This window comes from Scyliorhinus torazame, chromosome 10 (assembly GCF_047496885.1).
Source record: "Scyliorhinus torazame isolate Kashiwa2021f chromosome 10, sScyTor2.1, whole genome shotgun sequence".
In the NCBI taxonomy this organism is placed as follows: Eukaryota; Metazoa; Chordata; class Chondrichthyes; order Carcharhiniformes; family Scyliorhinidae; genus Scyliorhinus; species Scyliorhinus torazame.
In genome coordinates, this window is record NC_092716.1 from 165,208,240 (window position 1) to 165,227,399 (window position 19,160).

The 19,160-nt window shown below is 43.8% G+C and overlaps 1 protein-coding gene and 1 pseudogene across 1 annotated transcript in view; both read right to left on the minus strand.

Annotated features, from left to right (window-relative positions):
* Positions 1–19,160, minus strand: part of ighmbp2 (immunoglobulin mu DNA binding protein 2) — a 91,502-nt gene that overhangs the window by 40,600 nt on the left and 31,742 nt on the right. Inside the window, exons 7-10 of the mRNA XM_072518904.1 lie at positions 16,947–17,147; positions 15,970–16,117; positions 11,251–11,425; positions 993–1,175 (exon numbers count right to left, since the gene is read on the minus strand). Of these exons, the coding sequence (XP_072375005.1) occupies positions 993–1,175; positions 11,251–11,425; positions 15,970–16,117; positions 16,947–17,147 (707 nt within the window). The remainder of the gene's footprint in view (positions 1–992; positions 1,176–11,250; positions 11,426–15,969; positions 16,118–16,946; positions 17,148–19,160) is intronic.
* On the minus strand, positions 14,178–15,214 carry LOC140431012 (large ribosomal subunit protein uL18-like; annotated as a pseudogene).

Consider the following 19,160-nt stretch of genomic DNA (forward strand, 5'->3'; position numbering starts at 1 on the left):
CAAAACATTCATATTTCCACTTGCGTATGTTCTCAAGGTTTATCTCTTCAAAGTTGTTTATTTCACACTATAAATATAATGGTTTTCAAGTGTATAACTCAGAGTGCTGTGGAATGGCTATGCAGCCAGACCACTCCCCTCGCCGCAAATATTTGTGTAAATAAATTTCCTTAAATCGAACCTCAAAGAATTTGTCTTTAATCGATCTAGAATTAGAGGACACAGTTTCAAAATAAAAGACCTCCCATTTAAAAAGAAGATGAGGAGTAATCTCCTGTCTCAGCACTCAGCAGGTGGGTGATCTTTGGAATTCTCTGCCCTCGTGAGCAGCGGAGGCTGGATCATTGAACATATTTAGGGCTGCGTGAGACAGATTTTTGATCTACAAGGAAGTCAAGAGTTATGGACGGCAGGCAAGTAAGTGGATTTATGGCCTCAATCTTATCAGCCATGATTTTATTGAATGGTGGAAGATGTTCAAGAGCCAAATGGCCTCGACCTGTTTTTATTTATTGTGTTCTTATACTCTTAAAATGTTCAATGTTTTTTCACAGGAGCTTTATCAAACTAGCGTTTGACATAACAGGCCAGAATGGGAGGAGTATAGAGGTGTATGAGGCAAGTACGTTGGGAGGAAGTTACAGAAATAGGAAAAGGTGATGCCTTGAAGAGATTAAAGAAGGATAATAATTAAAAAACATGCGACTTTGTTGATCAGGAGCTAATGCAGGTCAGTTAGCACAGGGGTAATGGGTGAACAGGACTTGGTGCAAGTTACAATACAGGCAGCAGAGTTTAGGATGAACTCACATTGATGGAGGGTGGAAGACAGGATGCCAACCAGGCACACTGGAATTATTATGAACTGTATATTCTTCATCTTCCGGTTCGGAGGTAAAGTTATTGGCCCGAAATATTAACCATTTCTCTCTCCAGGGATATTGCCTGGGTGTTGCCAGGATTTTCTGCTTTCGTTTCACTATCATACTTACTTGAGCAAGTGTTCTGCCACCATCTTGTGAGCTGTGAGTCGTCCATAATACATCTGTTTGGAGGCCCATTGCATTATAGCATCGTGCATTCGATACTGTACAGTCAGCATTCTCACCACCTGTTCACCAAATCTCTGGATTAGCCGTTCCATCAAACTGAGTGATAGGCCATTAGCTGCAGCTCTGTTGGGAGTGTGCAAAGGACAGTTCAGCTGTGAAGAACACCCAAACATGACAGACAGATATATTCAATTAAGAACAGAGCACAACTCAATAACTTTTGGGATCATACTAAGTTTTCAAATTTGCTGATAATCTGCAAAACTAATCACAGTGGAAGAAAACTTACCAGACTCCATTAGATTGCAGAAGACATTGTGAAATAATTAAGCATTTTAAACTGAACACATTCAGTCAAACAACTTTAATGGAGCTTTATTAAAGTGTTTATTCAATGGAATGCTTCCCTTTAACTCATCATCCAAAACAGTCCTGTACTTTGCAGCTGCTGCTGTGACAGGCTGATAATGTGAACTTTTACATCATCACCAAGCAGTACTTACAAGTTAGCCGAGGAACAGCAAACCTCGATTTTTCTTCCCCCAATTTCTTTACAAAAGCTTTCAGTTTTACAACTAAACTTAAACTGTGACTGACTGAAAGAGTTCTGCCCAACCCAACCAACTCAGCCTCTAGTGAGGTCCTCCCTGTGATTACTTGGTGTGCACATGCACTTACTTCCCCAGAAGATACTGCACCCTCAGTGTCAACCTAGTTAGTTAAGGAAAGGCAAATGGCTGCTCCCAGAGCTTCCTAACGATGCTCTTAAATCAGAAAGTGCAAGGTTGCAGTCTTCATTTTTAATTCAGTCTTAAGGTATCGGTGGTGTTAGCAAGTCAGGCATTTGTTGCTCATCCCTAGTTGCTCTTGAGAAGGCACCGCAGTCCTTATTGTGGAGGTACACCCTCGATATTTTTAGGTAGGGATTTTAAATGTTAAGACCCAGCAATGCCTTTCCAAGTTGAGATGAGGGGAAGGGAACTTCAAAGTGATACTGTTCCCATGTATCAGCTGACCCAAGTACTTCGACAAGGTGGAGGTAGTGGCTTTTGCATCCATGATGATTCAATCTCTCAAATTCCATGCATCTGTCTGACGAGGTGTCTAACATTCACTCAGCACTTGTCTACAATGGGGATGAGGAGCTCACTATATGAATGTAAACCTATGCTCTATCACACAGCAACATAATTTTCTACTTTGAATTATCTGTTCTGACCCCTTTCCAGAAGACAATGACTCATGCTGTGCTATGGTTCAAGGCACCAACAGTACCTCATCCATCAAATCACAGAACGGTTACAGCACAAAAGTCGACTATTCGGCCCATCCTGTCCATTTCAGCTCTCTACAACTCCCCTGCCTTTCCCTGGTAGTCCTGCAAATTCTTTCTCTCAATATAATTATCCAATTCCCTTTTGAAAGACACAAGTAATGCTCCCTCCACCACCTTTCAGACAGTGTATTCCAGATTCCAACCACCTGCTGCATAATAAAAGATTTTCCTCATGTCTCTGTTATCTCTTTTGCCAACCCAGCCAGTCATTCTTTATGCGGAAGCTTGTAAAATTCACCTCACCTGATTGAGGTCTACAAAATTATGAGAGGTATGGACAGAGTGGATAGCAACAAGTTTTTTCCAAGACTGGGGGGTGTCAATTACAAGGGGTCACGATTTCAAGGTGAGAGGGGGAAAGTTTAAGGGAGATGAGCACGGAAAGTTTTTTACGCAGAGGATGGTGGGTGCCTGGAACGCTTTGCCAGCGGAGGTAGTAGAGGCGGGCACAATAGCATCATTTAAGATGCATCTAGACAGATATATGAACGGGCGGGGAACAGAGGGAAGTAGATCCTTGGAAAATGGAAGACAGGTTTAGATAAAGGATCTGGATCAGCGCAGGCTGGGAGGGCCGAAGGGCCTATTCCTGTGCTGTAATTTTCTTTGTTCTTTGTAATCCATGTTAATATTTAAACCCATGTATAATTGTTAAACTAAAGGGGGGGGGGGAAGTATAGGAGTATTGTTTCATATCATAGAATTTATTGTGCAGAAGGAGGCCGTTCGGCCCATCAAGTCTGCACTGGCTCTTGGAAAGAGCGCCCTACTTAAGCCCACGCCTCCACCCTATCCCCGTAACCCAGTGACCCCACCTAACCTTTTTGGACACTAAGGGCAATTTATCATGGCCAATCCATCTAACCTGCACATCTTTGGACTGTGGGAGGAAACTGGATCATCCAGCGGAAACCACGCAGTCACGGGGAGAACGTGCAAACTCCGCACAGATAGTGACCCAAGCCAGGAATCGAACCTGGGACCCTGGAGCTGTGAAGCAACTGTGCTAACCACCATGCTGCCCCAACATAATCCTATTTTTTCACATTTATCATTTCTTTTGGTTGTTAAAACTAATTAGCAGTCCTGTGACTCTGTTCCTTCATGTTTTATTAAAAAAACATAAAAGTTACAGTCTTTTGAGCCAGACTTCCATTCTGCGATCTTCCCTTCGAGTTACAACATCAGCTGTGATCGTAACAAAAGTGGGGGCTCATCCAAGATTTAAAAACGTGGAGAAACTGGATGCTGAATAGTAAGACGTAGTGTCTGATTTATTGTTAAGTGGTGGGATCTGTGACTCCCTAAAAGGAGTAAGTGGGTTACTGAGGTATTTGACAAAAGAATTGAAGTTACTGTGACACATAGTTTACAGGCAGAATTCAAAATGGGATTGGAAATTGATCGGACTTTCCTAAAGATGGAAGATGTAACTTTGGTTGGTTTACAGAAAGTAACCAAGTCAGTTAACTGAATTGGCAGAAGAATTGGAGTTGGGATTACCTGCAGGGTAAGGAAAGGTGACATGATTAAAAGCATGGTGAAACATTTGGAATTGCAAGGGTTGTCAGATAGACCAAGAATTTTGAAAAATGAGGAAAATGAATGAGCTAAAATTCAACTACAAATGAAACAATTAGAAATGAAGGAAATTATTTATTTTGACATGGTAGCGAACAGATGAAATGACCAAAAGAAAGTTGGACATTAGTTTTACAATGTAGATTGGTGGGCAGAACTAGTGAGATGTATGCATTATTATCGGAAGAGGTATCTGTAGATTATGATGTGCTAAGGAAAGCTATCCTTAGGGTGTATGGGTTCGTTCCTGAGGCGTACGACAGAAATGTCAAAACTCAAGAAAACAGCCAGGGCAAAACTCGTATTGAATTCAAGATAGTGAAGCAAATATATTTTGAATGATCAATATGGGTTTTAAGGATGGAGAGAGCATTTGAAGCCCTTAGAGAGGTGACTCTTTTAGAATAATTTAAAGATTCACTTCCTTTGGTTATTACAACTCATGTTGCGGAACAAAAAGTTAAAATTGCTAGACAGGCAGCAGAGTCAGCAGATTATTGCAAATTTGTCCATTTTTTTCATCATCCTTTTAAAAAAAAATTTTTTTTTAGAGTACCCAATTCATTTTTTTCCAATTAGCATGTTTAATTCACCTACTTCGCACATCTTTGGGTTGTGGGGGCGAAACCCACGCAAACACGGGGAGAATGTGTAAACTCCACACGGACAGTGACCCAGAGCCGGGATTGAACCTGGGACCTCGGCGCCATGAGACTGCAGTGCTACTACTGCGCCACCGTGCTGCCCTCCATCATACTTTTAAACATGAAAAGGACAGGAAATGGAAAGGAGAAAAGAAAGCAAATAGTCAAGAAAGAGATGGAACAGTTGGGAATGGTCAGGACATTTCACCTCAGATCAAAATGGAAATTGCTGAGGGTGGAAGTGACATTCGGAAGCTTAAGTGTTTCCATTCTAACCAAGTGGGACATATTCGGGCAGAATGTTGGAAGTTAAATGAAGACCAGTTGCAGTTGTAGGAAAGAAAGCATCTGAAAAGGAAATGGCTCTAAAAACTGTCGCAATGGTGCAGGTGAAACGTGCTCCTTCAGAATCAATGAGAAAGGGGGATAAGTCTCAAGATAGTTCAGAGCATTATTTGAGTACTGGTGAAGTAATTCGGGGTATTGAAGGTTCTGGATGTTTTGTTTCAAAGGGAGAACTTTTCCTTTACTCGTCTAACAAAATAAGTAAACAAAATAACAATTTTGAGTGATAGTGGAGCAGATCAATCATTGATGGTAGCTGATGATGCAATTTGTATTCCAGGAGGTTTTATGAAAAAAACTGTATTAATTAGAGTTATTAATAGAAGGAATGATCCTGTTTCTTTGTGTGAAGTTAATTTAAGAAGTAACTTTGTAAATTGGAGTTGCTATGGTGGGAATTATTGCTAAATTACCTATTGGAGGAATAGATTTAATCAGAGGTAATGATTTGGTTTGTGGAGACAGTAATGTGATGACAATTGATCATGGCGATCTTTTTCCATTGATCTGCTGCCAAGGTTACTGCAACTGATCAGCAGACCCCTGAGCAAATTCCTAGTGAGACTGTCTTTAATATACTAGAATTTTTGAACATGGTGATTTTAACAAACCTTTGAAAATCAATGTGGAGAAAAATGAGACACTTAATGCAGATAACAAGCAATTGAAGGAAAACCTGATTAATACAGAAAATGAACTTTCATGAATGAAAGAGGAGTTTGTGAATGATAAAAGAGAACTGATGAGAACAATTTAGAATCAGTTAGGGAAAGTGGGACATTTGACTGAGGAATTGGCAAATGTTGATCTTCAGTTTAATATTGGTGAACTTCAAACAATTATGAAGTGGAAAATGCCTTGAACAAGAAAAGGAGGTTCTGGTAAATCAGAATAATTGGTTAAATGCAGAATTAAAAAAACAAAACTAACGGACTATTAGAATTTCGGCGCAAAAAGAAAATGAGATTTTTGAACTTCAAAGCAAAATGGAGGAATTGAAGAAGATGGATGGTAGGGAATGGCACAATTCGAAAGTTGTTCCTGATTAAAAACCCATTGTGGAATACTAATACAGATGAGCAAAGAACAGATCCAAGTGATATTCCTGATGCATCAAAGTCAATAATGAACAATAAGAAAGCAACTGAAGTACTTGAAAAATTGGAAATTACGAATTGTCAATCAGAAGTACTGAAATTGCAAAGTGCTCTTTCTGAGTCAATGATCAGAGACGATGATTTTAAAATCCTTGTCGGTCATACTACACAAGATATAGTAGTTGGAAGAAAGGCAAGTGTACAGTTGACCAAAGATCATTCAAACTCTACTGAGAATTGAATGAATGAGAATTTTAATTCAACAGGATTGATCCTGTGATGGATTGATCTCGAGTTAAAACTTGACAGGTTCAAAAGGTTATTCCTGACACAACTGAACAACGAGAAAGAAAGAAAGAATTCTGAGATCCAGAGAAAAAGGGTGTAAAGTAGAGAATATTAAATAAAATAGGTCCCGAATTGTGTTTTGGTTAGGTCGAAACAAAGAGGGCTGGTGACGAAATGACGTCCAGTAAAAACCAAATTCGCAGAGAATTAACCCTTGCCTGTTAACAGCTGAAGATGTATTTATGGTGCACAGGAATTGGGAATGACAACATTTTAGGTTTGAATTGTCAGACGTGTCAAGATTAATTAACCCACTTTGGCCCAAGCATAATAAATATTTTGTGTTTCGCTTTATAAGTAACTGCAAGTGGAACACGATTTGCTTCCAGAATTTGAGATTTAAAATCTAGGGAAGGGGGGGGGGGCAGACATCTCGCGCGATGTTACGGAAGACAGAATAGTTGGATGCATTCACCAGTCTTAAACAAGTCCTAGCAACAGCGTCGGCATTACTGTTGCCACATTTGACTTGTTCCCTTCCACATATCTGGCCATAATAATGGGAATTACTACACTGCCATACTGACCCAACAAGATGGAACTTATAAGCAACCTGTAGCCTATTGCCTCAAACAAGAAATCAGCAGTTGCAGCTAGACATAGGAAATCCATATAGAACAGTGCAGATTCTGAACATGAAAGATTGAAAATGATCTCAGACTCTAGAAGGTCTCATGGGTAGGTGTATATTACTTAAATGGGTGGATTACAGTAGTAGTTAAGGACAAGATAAACAACCAAGTGGGATATATGAACATTGAAGAAAGGAATATGTAGGTGATGTATAGATGGGAGTTTAGGAAGTGAATAAGTTTAGGAGAAGTGCCATTAGAGGCCATTGTGACCCTGTCTGTCAACGGGCTACGGCGATACGAATGGAGAGCCAAGAACAAGGCGGGACGAATCTACTTGATGGGTAACGAGAACAACGAAGATAAAAAATAATTGAATTTAAAGGGGTTTAAGACCATTAAAAAAAAATACATAGAGTTTAGGTAGTTCCCTTGGATACAAGGACAGAACTTCTTCTGAGGAAGAGATGAACTAACATTAATGAAAATGTAAAATCCAACAACACTTTAAGAATTTCTGGGGTGTGTAAAAGCAATGTAATTTAGCAAGTTACCTTAAAAAACAAGGGGTGAGATTCTCCCTTCTGGGGACTAAGTCCCCACGCCCGCCGGAAAACAGGTGAGAATCACTCCGGACTTTTTTCTCGAAGGTCCGGGGTGATTCTCCGTTTTCAAGGGGGCTAGCAGGGCCCCGGCGTGCGTCCCGCAGCTCTGGCTGCCGGCAGGGCCCTGCAGTTAAGCCTGCGTGGCTGCGCATGCGCACGGCGGCCGGCCGCGCGAGTACGCGACGGCCGTCTTCGCGCTGGCCCCCGCGCAACATGGCGGAGCGGAGGAACATAGGCCACCCCCGGAATGAGCACGCCCGCTGATCCTTAGCCCCCGATCGTGGGCCTGGCCACCGTGGAGGCACCCTCCGGAGTCGGATCCTCCCCCCACCTCCCCCAACCAGGACGGCCTCTGTAGCCAGAACGCCAAGGTCCTGCCGGGTGGGACCATACGTGAACCACGCCGGCGGGACTTGGCGGGCATTCGGCCAGTCGAGCGCGGAGAATCGCCGCGGGGGTCGCTTTCAACTGCCCCCGACCAGCGCTGTGTTGCTTTTGTCGGATTAATGTCGGATTTCCAGCGTGACCGGCTATTCTCCGCGCCAGGCGCGACTCCGGCGCAGAGGGTCGGATAATCCTGCCCAAGATGTCAGTTAAGTCAAAGAACCAAAATGTTACTGCCTGGAATCAAATAGAAGCTTTTTAATGATATTATGAAGGTATTTAATAGGATTGCAAACATTCTCCAGGGTTCGTGATTGGGATAGGATTCAGTAATTGAGGGTAGACAATAGAGACAGGAAATTAATAACATAGCATCAGGTCACGTTTTGCTTGTTTTAAATGATTTGCGAGTTACAAAGATTGTGAAGACACTCTAGTACGCACACTTACAGGAGGAAACACAATAGAGTTAATAAACACAAACAGCAGTAGAGTTATTATGTGGGGCATCAAATGCCCACCCAATCTCAGACTCAAGGTAGAGAAACCAATGTTAAATGATTTATTTCAGCTTGGTTAACACATTGTTTAAGTATGCCAACTCAATACAATTCTATACTGAATTCTGGGTCACAAACGCATCCCATGACTCAGTCTGAGCATCATGCTCAAATTTGACAAAAGAAAACCAACATATGGGGCGGGATTCTCCGCAATCGGCGCGATGTCCGCCGACCGGCGCCCAAAACGGCACGAATCAGTCCGGCATCGCGCCGCCCCAAAGGTGCGGAATTCTCCGCATCTTGAGGGGCCGAGCCCTCACCTTGAGGGGCTAGGCCCGCGCCGGAGTGATTTCCGCCATGCTGGCTGGCAGGAAAGGCCTTTGGCGCCCCGTCAGCTGGCGCGGAAATGACTTTGCCGTGCGACGCATGCGTGGGGACGCATGCGCGGGAGCGTCAGCGGCCGCTCAAGGCAGCCCCGCGCATGCGCAGTGGAGGGGGTCTCTTCCGCCTCCGCCATAGTGAAGGCCATGGCGAAGGCGGAAGGAAAAGAGTGCCCCCGCGGCACGTGCCCACCCGCGGATCGGTGGGCCCCGATCGCAGGCCAGGCCACCGTGGGGGCACCCCCGGGGCCAGATCACCCCGCGCCCCCCCCAGGACCCTGGAGCCCGCCCGCGCCGCTTTGTCCCGCCGTTCGAAAGGTGGTTCAATCCACGCCGGCTGCCGTGGGTTGACAGCGGCGGGACTTCGGCCCATCGCGGACCAGAGAATCGCCGGGGGTGGGCCCACCGACTGGCGCGATTTCCGCCGAACGGCGCGCCGCCTTTCCCGCCCCCGCCGAATCTCCGGTGGCGGAGAATTCGGGACATGGCGGGGGCGGGATTCACGTCGGCCCCCGGCGATTCTCCGACCCGGTGGGGGGTCGGAGAATCGCACCCATGGCCTTAAGGCAGTGACGCAAGATGTCAAGCTTGAACAATCACTACGGGCACAGCCTATCTACCTCCCTCAACAATCCACGTCCCTCACAATCAAGTCCGTTGTGCTAAAGAAAATAAGTATTAAAACATTCAGTCTCGTGGATTGAATTAGTGCAGTTAACTTGTGGTGTTTAAGGGAAGTGAAGTCATACTAATCAACCATTATTGATTTTGTAGGTTTAGAATTAAGCTCTGTAATTAACTCTTGTAATTCTTCAGTTTTGCAGATTACTGAATCACTGTTGATTTTATACAGATTTTGTGCACTGTTAAAGGTAAGAAACTCGTTCCAAAGAAGCACGGAGAAAAGTCAGAGCAGCCTTCCAATAACTTGTCCAAAAACAGAATGTGCAAAGACAAAGTTCAGGTGTGGCGGAAGCACACAAACGTCCAAACAACCTATCTACCAACCCTTCAGATGTGACAGTCCACAAATTTCAAATTGGATGAACCAGCCATCACAAAACTCATCAAATCAGGCTGGAAGCAAGTCTTTCTCAATACCAAGGAACTGGCAAGAGAAGGTCAAAAAAGTAGATTTCAAGGAGAGTCTTAAAAGGATAGCGAGATAAAGAGATGAGGTGTGAGTGAATGCCCTTGATTTCGAGGACGCATTTGAGAGAGTGTGGCATCAAGAAGACCGTGTAAAATTGAAATCAAAGGGAATCCGGGAGAAAAGCTCTCCACTGACAATGAGTCATACCAAGCATAAAGAAAGATGGTTGATCTGGAAGGGTTGTCGGGCGAGGAAGCTAGAGATAAGAAAGAGCAAGGTCATGGAGGAAATTGAATACAAGGATGAGAATTTAAAATCAAGGCATGCTGGACCAGGACCCAAAGAAGGTCAGTGGGGATAATTGATGAATAGGATTGGTGTGAGTTAGGGCATGAGCAACAGAGTTTTGGATGAGTTCAAGTTAATGAGGGTGGGAAATGGAAGGCTGGCCCAGACAGCATTGGAATAATCCAGTCTTGAGGTAATAAAGTCATGGAACAGGATTTCAGCGGTAGGTGAGCTGAGGATAAGGCAGACTGCTCCTGTTAAGAGTTGCAAATAGGCAGTTTTAGCAATGGAGTAGGTCAGTAGGTCAGGAGCTTATCCCAGAGTCAAATATGATGCCAAGATTGTGAACAATTTGGTTCAGCCGTAGACAGTAACCAAGAAACGTGAAGGAGCCTGAAACCAAAGAACAGAGTTTGTGGCAGGGGTTTAAGAGAATGTTTCCAGTCTTCCCAACACTTAATTGGAGAAAATTATTCAGCAGTAGGACTATCTTTATATTGGTTATAGAGCAGTGTTAGTAGAACTGGTTTGCAAAGTGTTGGCTCCAAAGTGGAAAACCTAATGTATTAGATTAGACCCAACTGGATTAGATACATCTGATAAATCTAAATTGGGATTACTGCTAACTGTGTATCACCCATGTGATGATAATAGGCATCGCCAGCATCTTGAAGGAAAAAGCAGACAGCGCATTGGACACGGACTGATTTCAACTATGATAGAGTTTGAAGTTGTTACATTCAGGGAGCACCAGTGGATTATGCATCTGTGTAGGGTTTCTAATCTGTTTTGGCATGCATTTTTGCACAATTAGATTTACACAGGTTACTCATTTCTTCAGATTAGAATCAGGTTCAGAGCTGTGCTCCGATTTTTGTACAAGTAACGTCTCTTTATGCCCCCTGGAATGTTATTTTGCCAGGGGTATCCAACAAACTAGAGGGAATATGCAGACAAGGTTTGATGTGAGGGAGAGGGGTTTTGCTAGGCAGACAGCCTCTCACTACTTTTAGTGCACTTACTTGTGAGAAATGATGGTTGGAGGAAGCTGTTTGTGGTCCCCTGCCAGGATGCATTTTGGGGCTTTCAGTAATGGTATCCAGCAACTTGCTTCCAGAGCTTGTGCACACTCATCAATCACCACAAGATCGAAATAGTCATTTGACAGGAGTTTTAATGGACCATCATTAGACGCACCTAGAAAACCCAAAGAGCAGAAGGGAATAGTAAAACTGCAACAGTGGATAAGCTGGGCATCTAAAGCAACTGATCTACTATACAGCAATTCCATTATATTGAAAACCTGAATTCGTATACTACCTTCAATTCATTGTCAGAGAATTACAGACACTTTTGAAGTTCTCTTTATTTTTTAAATGGGCATCAATGATAGATACGTATATAGTTATTGTTGTAATGGTTTCCCCTTAGTAGCTCACAGTAACTTTCAATTTTTTTAGTTTGACTTTTATATGCCAATAGGTAAACAATTTCTTCAGAAAGTTGCAATAATCTGCCATTCTGAAAACATAGCCCCCAGTCTTCATAATTTAGTGAAAGGACAGAGGGCAACATTGCTGTGCCATTTTCAAATCATGACATATAGAGAAATTGGAGCTTTGCAAAAGGTGCCTTAAAACTAAATGTCACAATAATGGGTCAGCTTTGCACACTTCTTTAAATCAGAAGCTTGTGGTTTCAAATTCGACTTCAGGACTAAAGCACATATATTAAACCCACACTTCAATGTAGTACTGATCTGCACTGTCAAAGGTGCGTCTTTCAAATAAATATATTAATCAAGCCTCTATTTACACATCACAATTTTAAAAAAAAAATTCCATTATGAGTTGTGGGCATCCTGAATTACTCCTGAGATGGTTGTGTGAGCCATTTTCTTGAACTGCTACAGTTAATGTGGTGTTGACCCACTGAAAGTGCTGTTAGGAAAGGCGTTCCAGGATTTTGACCCAGCAGCAGTGAAGAAATTGCAATATGGTTCCAAGTCAGGATGGTGTGTGACTTGGAGGGGAATGTGGTGGCATTCCCATGCATCTGCTGCCCTTGTCCTTCTAGGCCTTAGAGGCCAAGGGTTTAGAAGGTACTCTCGAAGAAGCCTACTGCAGTGCATCTTGCAGATGGTACACGTTGCTCCCAATTTGCATTGGTGGGGGAGGGGGTGAATGTTGAAGGTGGTGGTGGATGGTGTACCAATCAAGTGAGCTGTTTTCTCCTGGATGGTGCTGAGCTTCTTGATCGTTGTTGGAGCTGCACCCATCCAGGCAAATGGAGAGTATTCCATAACGCTCCTGACTTGTGCCTTTTATATAGTAGACAGGTTTCAGGGAGGCAGGAAGTGAGTTACTTGCCACATAATTCCAGCCTCTGACCTGCTCTTGTGGCCACAGTATATTTATGGGTGGTTCAGTTCAGTTGACGATCAATGGTAACCCTTACGATATTGATAGTGTGGGATTCAGCAATGCTAATGCCACTGAATGTCATGGGAAGATTCTCACTTGTTGGAGATGGTCATGCCTGGCACTTGTGGCACAAATGGTACTTGCACACTATCAGCCTAAGCATGAATGTTGTCCAGGTCTTGTTGCATTTGGACATGGACTGCTTCAGTATATGAGGAGTCATGAGTGGTGCGGAACAAATCATTTGCGACCGTCGCCACTTGACCTGATGATGGAGGGAAGGTCATTGATGAAGTAGCTGAAGGTGATTGGGCCTAGGACATTAGATAGAGGAACTCCTGCATAAATGCCCCAGGACTGAGATAATTAACCTTCAACGATTACAACCATCTTCCTTTTTGCTCGGCATGACTTCAACCAGTGGGGAGTTTGCCCATTTATTTCCATTGACATAAATTTTGCTAGGGCTCCCTGATGCCACCTCAGTATGGATATTAAGGAAAAACAAAGTATTTTCAAAGAAGAAAATACAAAACACAACCAAAAAACAATTCTGCAAATCTTAAAACAAGTAGAAAATTTAGAATTCAGTAACTCTGGAAGGACCTTGAACCTGAAATTTCAACAGCAGGCCTAGAAATGCTGACTGACCTATTGAGTAGTTCTATCTTTTGTATTTTTAGTTTTCAGTCCAAAAACCACATTTACTGGCCATTCATCTCACTGCCATTTGTGGGATCTTGCTTTGTAGAAAATGGCTGCCACATCAAGCTGAAAACAACATTCGTTGCTTTTCAAAGTAATCTGTTATTTATGAAACATTTGGTATTTTTCAGATATTGGGACAGGCGTTCGACTAATTCAAATTCTTTCCTGTAATCTACAATTATTTTGTGCACTTTAAATCTATAAAGCAGATTTTGAAAGTACCATACAACTAAAATAGAAATGCCTCTGATCACAGGCAATCTAATCAATTATGCCAATTACCATAATTCACATGCAATAAAGCCTTTAGAAATCCCACTGTCCTGTTTTCCCTCAATTTACCTTAGGTTCACAATGATGCAGAATTGTGCATATTGAAAAATTTAAATCACAGTATTTATGTGGAAAGCTTCCACATTGTGTTTGCTGGTTTATGAGGCTGATTCCAGGGATGAGGGCTGTCTTCTAAGGAAACGCTGAGCTGGTTGGGCCTATACGCGTTTGGAGTTTAGAATAATGAGAAGTCAATCTCCTGAAACGTATAAGATGTTGAGTAGACTTGACAGGGTAGATGCTGAGAGGATGTTTTCTCTTGTGGGTGAATCTAGAACTAGAGGGCATGGTTTCATTTAAGAATAAGACGAGAAGTAATTTCTACTGTGATAGGGTCATTGGTGTTTTGAATCCTCTTCCACAGACAGCAGTTGAGGCTGGGTCATAATAATAATCTTTATTAGTGTCACAAGTAGACTAACACTGCAATTAATTTGCTGTGAAAAGCCCCTAGCCGCCACACTCTGGCAGCTGTTCGGGGACACTTTTTTTCACTTTTTCCTTAAATTTATTTGACAGTTTATATGAATCATTAGATGTATTATATTCAATAATGACTGAAAGTGCCCTCTCAATTCTCGCCATTGTGTTCCTGTGCCCTGAGGAAGCTGGCCTTCTTTTGAGCAATATGATCCTGTCACTGTTCCAATGACATCGTGGGACGGTTCCACCTCTTTTTCTTGACTTCTCTCTTGGGCTTCTTCTCAAGAATAGGGTTTTCTCGAATAGTAGCATAAGCTTTCTTATACAAATCTTCTATCATGTCAGCTGTGACTCCATGCTTGACGCATTGAGAAAATTGCTTTTTAAAGGCATCCTCGTCCTCCTCCATCAGGTAGCGCATGTACTCTGCTATGTTCACCCCAAAGATGTGTTTACAGTGGACTTCCTTGCTCTCAGAATCATAACCGGGGAATCGCTTGGTGTTGTGTGGAATAGACAGACCACCGTCAACTGCACCTTTCAAAGATCCAAAGACTTTGTTGCCTGTGGTGGTTCTGGCAAGTCCAGCATCAAGGTAGCAGGTGAAAGCACTAGGCTTCCCATCGATGCTTTCCACATTGTATTCATCACCAGTCACTTCCACCTGACCTTCATAGATCGTATCCAAACCAAATTTGCGCAACCTGCGGGCAAGAAGCAGACCATGCAACAAGACGCAGCATAGTCCGTGAGCCCAACCTTTATGTCATACTTGGGGAATTCATGGCCATAGGCAGCACACACAATGATAGCGCCGTCAATCTTAGCATACGCAATCTGGCATATAATGTCCCGGTTGGTGAATCGTACAATCATCCGGTACTTTGGTGTGTTGTACTTGTTTTCATCCTGTACCACCAAGCATTTTCGTGCAAAGTAATCAGTCTTTCCCTCTCTCCTCCTCCTAAACTTCACTTGGTACCGCTTGAAGTACACCTTGCTTTTCACAACTTTAACAAATCCCATTTTTAGGATTCTTCCCCCTCAATCACCCGGGACCCAGGCGATTTTCTCGGGCTGGCAGATTCCACCAAATTGGAAAAGCCTGTTCGGGTACACTGAGGGAGAATTCAGAATGTCCAATTCACCTGACAAGTACATCTTTCGGGACTCGTGGGAAAAAACCGGAGCACCCAGAGGAAGCCCACGCAGAAACGGGGAGAATGTGCAGCCTCCACCTCCACACAGACAGTGACCCAGGCCGGGAATCGAACACGGGTCCCTGACGCTATGAACTAAAAGTGCTAACCACTGTGCTACCATCAAATATATTCAAGGTTGAGTTAGGCAGATTTTTCATCCACCATGGAGTCAAGGGTTATTTTGGGGGGGGGGGGGGGGGGGTGCAGGCAGGAGAGTGGAATTCAGCCATGATGTTATAGAATGGTGAAGCAGACTCGAGGGGCCAAATAGCCTACTTCTGCTTTTATGTAAAGTTTGTGTAGTCTTGATCTTTGGGATGGATATATTCAGCAGAAAATCACTGTACAACATAAATTGCTGTAAATAAGGCTATCATTATTGGAGGGGGGAAAATGTCAATTTAGAAACCTAAGCTAAGGTCCAAGGCTTCTAGTAAAAGACACCAAGATTGAAAACAGTAAGAGAGTTGAGACAGCCCAGGAAATAATGATTAGGTGATAGCATTTTTGATTTTTTTTTGTAAAGTAAAGACTAGTCTACGTAAAGAATTATCTAATTTTGAGATTGTGTAGAAAAATGGGGTTATTTAAGGAAATCAAATGGTTTATCAATTAAATTCCTCATTTGGCCTTTATTCCTTATGTGGTTTACCTGTGTTAGTTGCCAAGACAACACTGGCTTTTTTTAGTATTTGTACTATAGCTGTCTCCTCCCTTGCTCTCAGCTCCTTTTTCAAAGTCTTGATCTCACCACGAAAGTGCACCTTCTCTCCTCTCTCGTGTGCCTTTTTCAATTTTCCCTTTGAACAAAAAAAAGATAATTATTTTTGCTCTTTGCATTGAACATATAACTTGCAGAAAGTAAACCAGCTTTAGTAGTGCAAGGTTTATTTATTTATTTAGCGAATGCAAAATCCCTAAGCCAAGTATTTTCTTTTGGTCCTTCTGTGTTGAGTGCCGACAGGCTTCCATTGAGTCTGTGGATTGGACATTCTTCTCTGATATGGTGTATAGTTTGCTCCCTCCGACAAGCACATAGGGGGCTGACACTAATGTCCCACCTGTGGAGGTTGTCAAGCAGGGTATATGGCTGGTCTGAGCATGTTAAGGGTGGACCATTCTTTCCTTGGAAGGTTAAAACCAGGCAGCTGTTGGGTTGGGTTTGAGACCAGGTACTTGTTTGTAACGTCCAATGGTTCCCATTTGTTTGTCCAGGTGGAATTAGCATTGAAGTCCTATGTGTGTGTGATGATCTTAACCAAACAGGGGCACAGTATTCTGCTGTTGAGTATGAGAGTACGAGTGCTGTGGTCAGAAGGGTGGTGGCAGCAGCACCCATGTTCAGCCGGCTAGTTATCAATCAAGTTGTTTCTGGCCTTGACCTTGGCCACATTTGTTTTTAGGTATTCTTGGAAAGTCAATGACCTATCTAAAGTCACTCAAAGGTATGTTGGAGTTGGGTGGTGCTTTAACTTGGACCCATTTATTTTAATGTTAATGAGAGTAATGAGAGAGAATTCATGTGGGTTCACTGAAAATTATATAATTTAAAAAAGTACAACTCTGCAAAAGATGTAAAACAAACCAAAGTGCAAATACAATCTAGTTAGCTGTTGTGCAGGTACTCACAAAAGCCTGATCGATGTCCTTCCGGATATCCATTACTATTTGTGTGTTGTCACTGTGCGCCAACACAGCATCCAAAGAATGGCGATGTATGGACTCAAGCAGTCGTGCAGGGTGACCTAAACGCAAAACCTGTGCTTTAAATTGAGCCAGGCGTTCAACAAGGTTGTCAACAGCAATGTTGGATGGCGCACAGCACAGCACCTTGGAAGATCAAAAAAATCATCGATAAGACATTTTTTGACATCAGATCACGGAAACAGACTAATCAAATGAGAATCACAGGAATCACAAAAACTTTACAAATATGTAAAGTGCATAAACATGTGATGTATTATGAGGTTTATTTTTATGAAACCAAGCCTGGGTCAGAGACAGGTAATAATGCGGAGGCACAGATTTGCTGATCTATACGCCGAGCTCCATTGTAGCTGATTTTGAAGTTGGAGAAACGTACAAAGCTACTCCAGTATTTCAATAAAATACAGAATTTCAACTATAAAATATGCTATAATAGTATCTTTCTGTGAGATGGAATTGGAATCAATGCGAGTGTGTGAACCTGCAGTACTTACCTCCTAAACCTACGAGAACAAGTTGGTCTGGTCTGGTGCATCCAGGAGAAAGTGAATATTTAATGGTGTGATGAGTTATAATTACTATCAATCATCATCTCTGGTCCTGAAAACTTTAGGCTGCATTCTCCATCCAGTGACGCTCAAATCGTGAAACATGATTGGGTGTAGAATCATGCGTGAGCCAAAATTCGAGGCTGGGTGCCAAAGGAATAGCATTCTCTGGTGCCACGACAGCGACATTAATGCGTGGTCATGCCAATTGCACAAGAAAGGGCATTCGCATATCATTAACGGGCCTGATCCGGCATCCACGGGCCTCCTGCAATGCTCTGCCTCCACCAGATGGAAGTACCGTTGGCATGGTTCACTTGTGATATTTAAGGTTGGGGAACAGGCACCATGGCTGATCGGAGTGAGAGAGGAGAGATAAAACATGGTCCCAAGGTTCAGCTGTGGAATGCCAGTCCTGCCGCTGGCAGGGGGCGGCGCCTGCCAGGGCGAGTAGCGGGGGGAGCTCCCAGGGGATTGGCCAAGGGGCCAGAGTATACCCCCGAGACCGGAATGTCCAGGCACAGACCGTCACTGCCGCGGCCTGCAAGGCAGCCACTTGGCTGCACAACCCGACTGGTGGGGCATCACACAACCCATCCAAGGAGGACACCCACAGCAGACCCCACAGGAGGGCGCAGGACAGGGGTCGCAGAGCGCACAACGGTTATAGATTGCGCCAGCCACCAGCACACCTGCCGGCAGGGATGGGTGCCGGGGTCAGAGGCCGCCCCACTCCGGTTTCAGGCACAGATGAGGCCAGGTGAGCGGTGCAGAGGGTGAAGCGTCAGGGGGAATGGCATGGGGGGGGCTGCAATACAGGCCACCACGGCCACCGTTTAGCCCGCCGGACCTGGTTGGGCACAGGGGTAACCACCATGCTAACATGTCTGCCCTTTAACCCCTGCAGAGAATGGATTTTTATATCAACCAGGAGTGTTTGGCATCTGCCTGGACACAGTTGGACATCAAAATGGTATGCGGTGGTGGGTCACTCATCTGGTAGGCCCTACCACATGGTGCACCCACATATCTGGCTTTGCCTCCTGCTGCCCCCAGGGACGTCATCGGGGGTGGCCCTGCCTGCCCAAGGGGCCGTGGCCCGTGCCCCCCACAACAAGCACACCCTCCGCATTCAGCCTAGCCCATCCCTCACACCCGTCAGAGCACCGAGGCAGGTCAGAACTGATTTGTTATGCTCGAGGTGTAACATAAGCGGCTTCCTTGTGGTGCACTTGACAAAGGAAGGTTCAGACGTGTAGATAGCTTCACCACGTTTATTAAACTATTTACACTTCTATGACTCGGGTTCGACACTACTGCTAATCCTACTATAGCTACCCAGACTGACTAACCATCTGCTGCAATCCACGTGGTGGATGTAATATTGAATCAACCCTGTGTCTCTATTCACTGACTGTCTCCACTGGAAAGAGGCAGATCATGTGTGTGGTGTCCTTTATATATGGGTTGGTGTAATCCCCCCTGTGGTCGTGTCACCTCCTTGTGTATCGTGAATGTCCATTGGTCGTATCCTATCTAACTGATCTATTGGTTGAGTGAGTGTGTGTGTGTGATGTCTTTGGTGCTC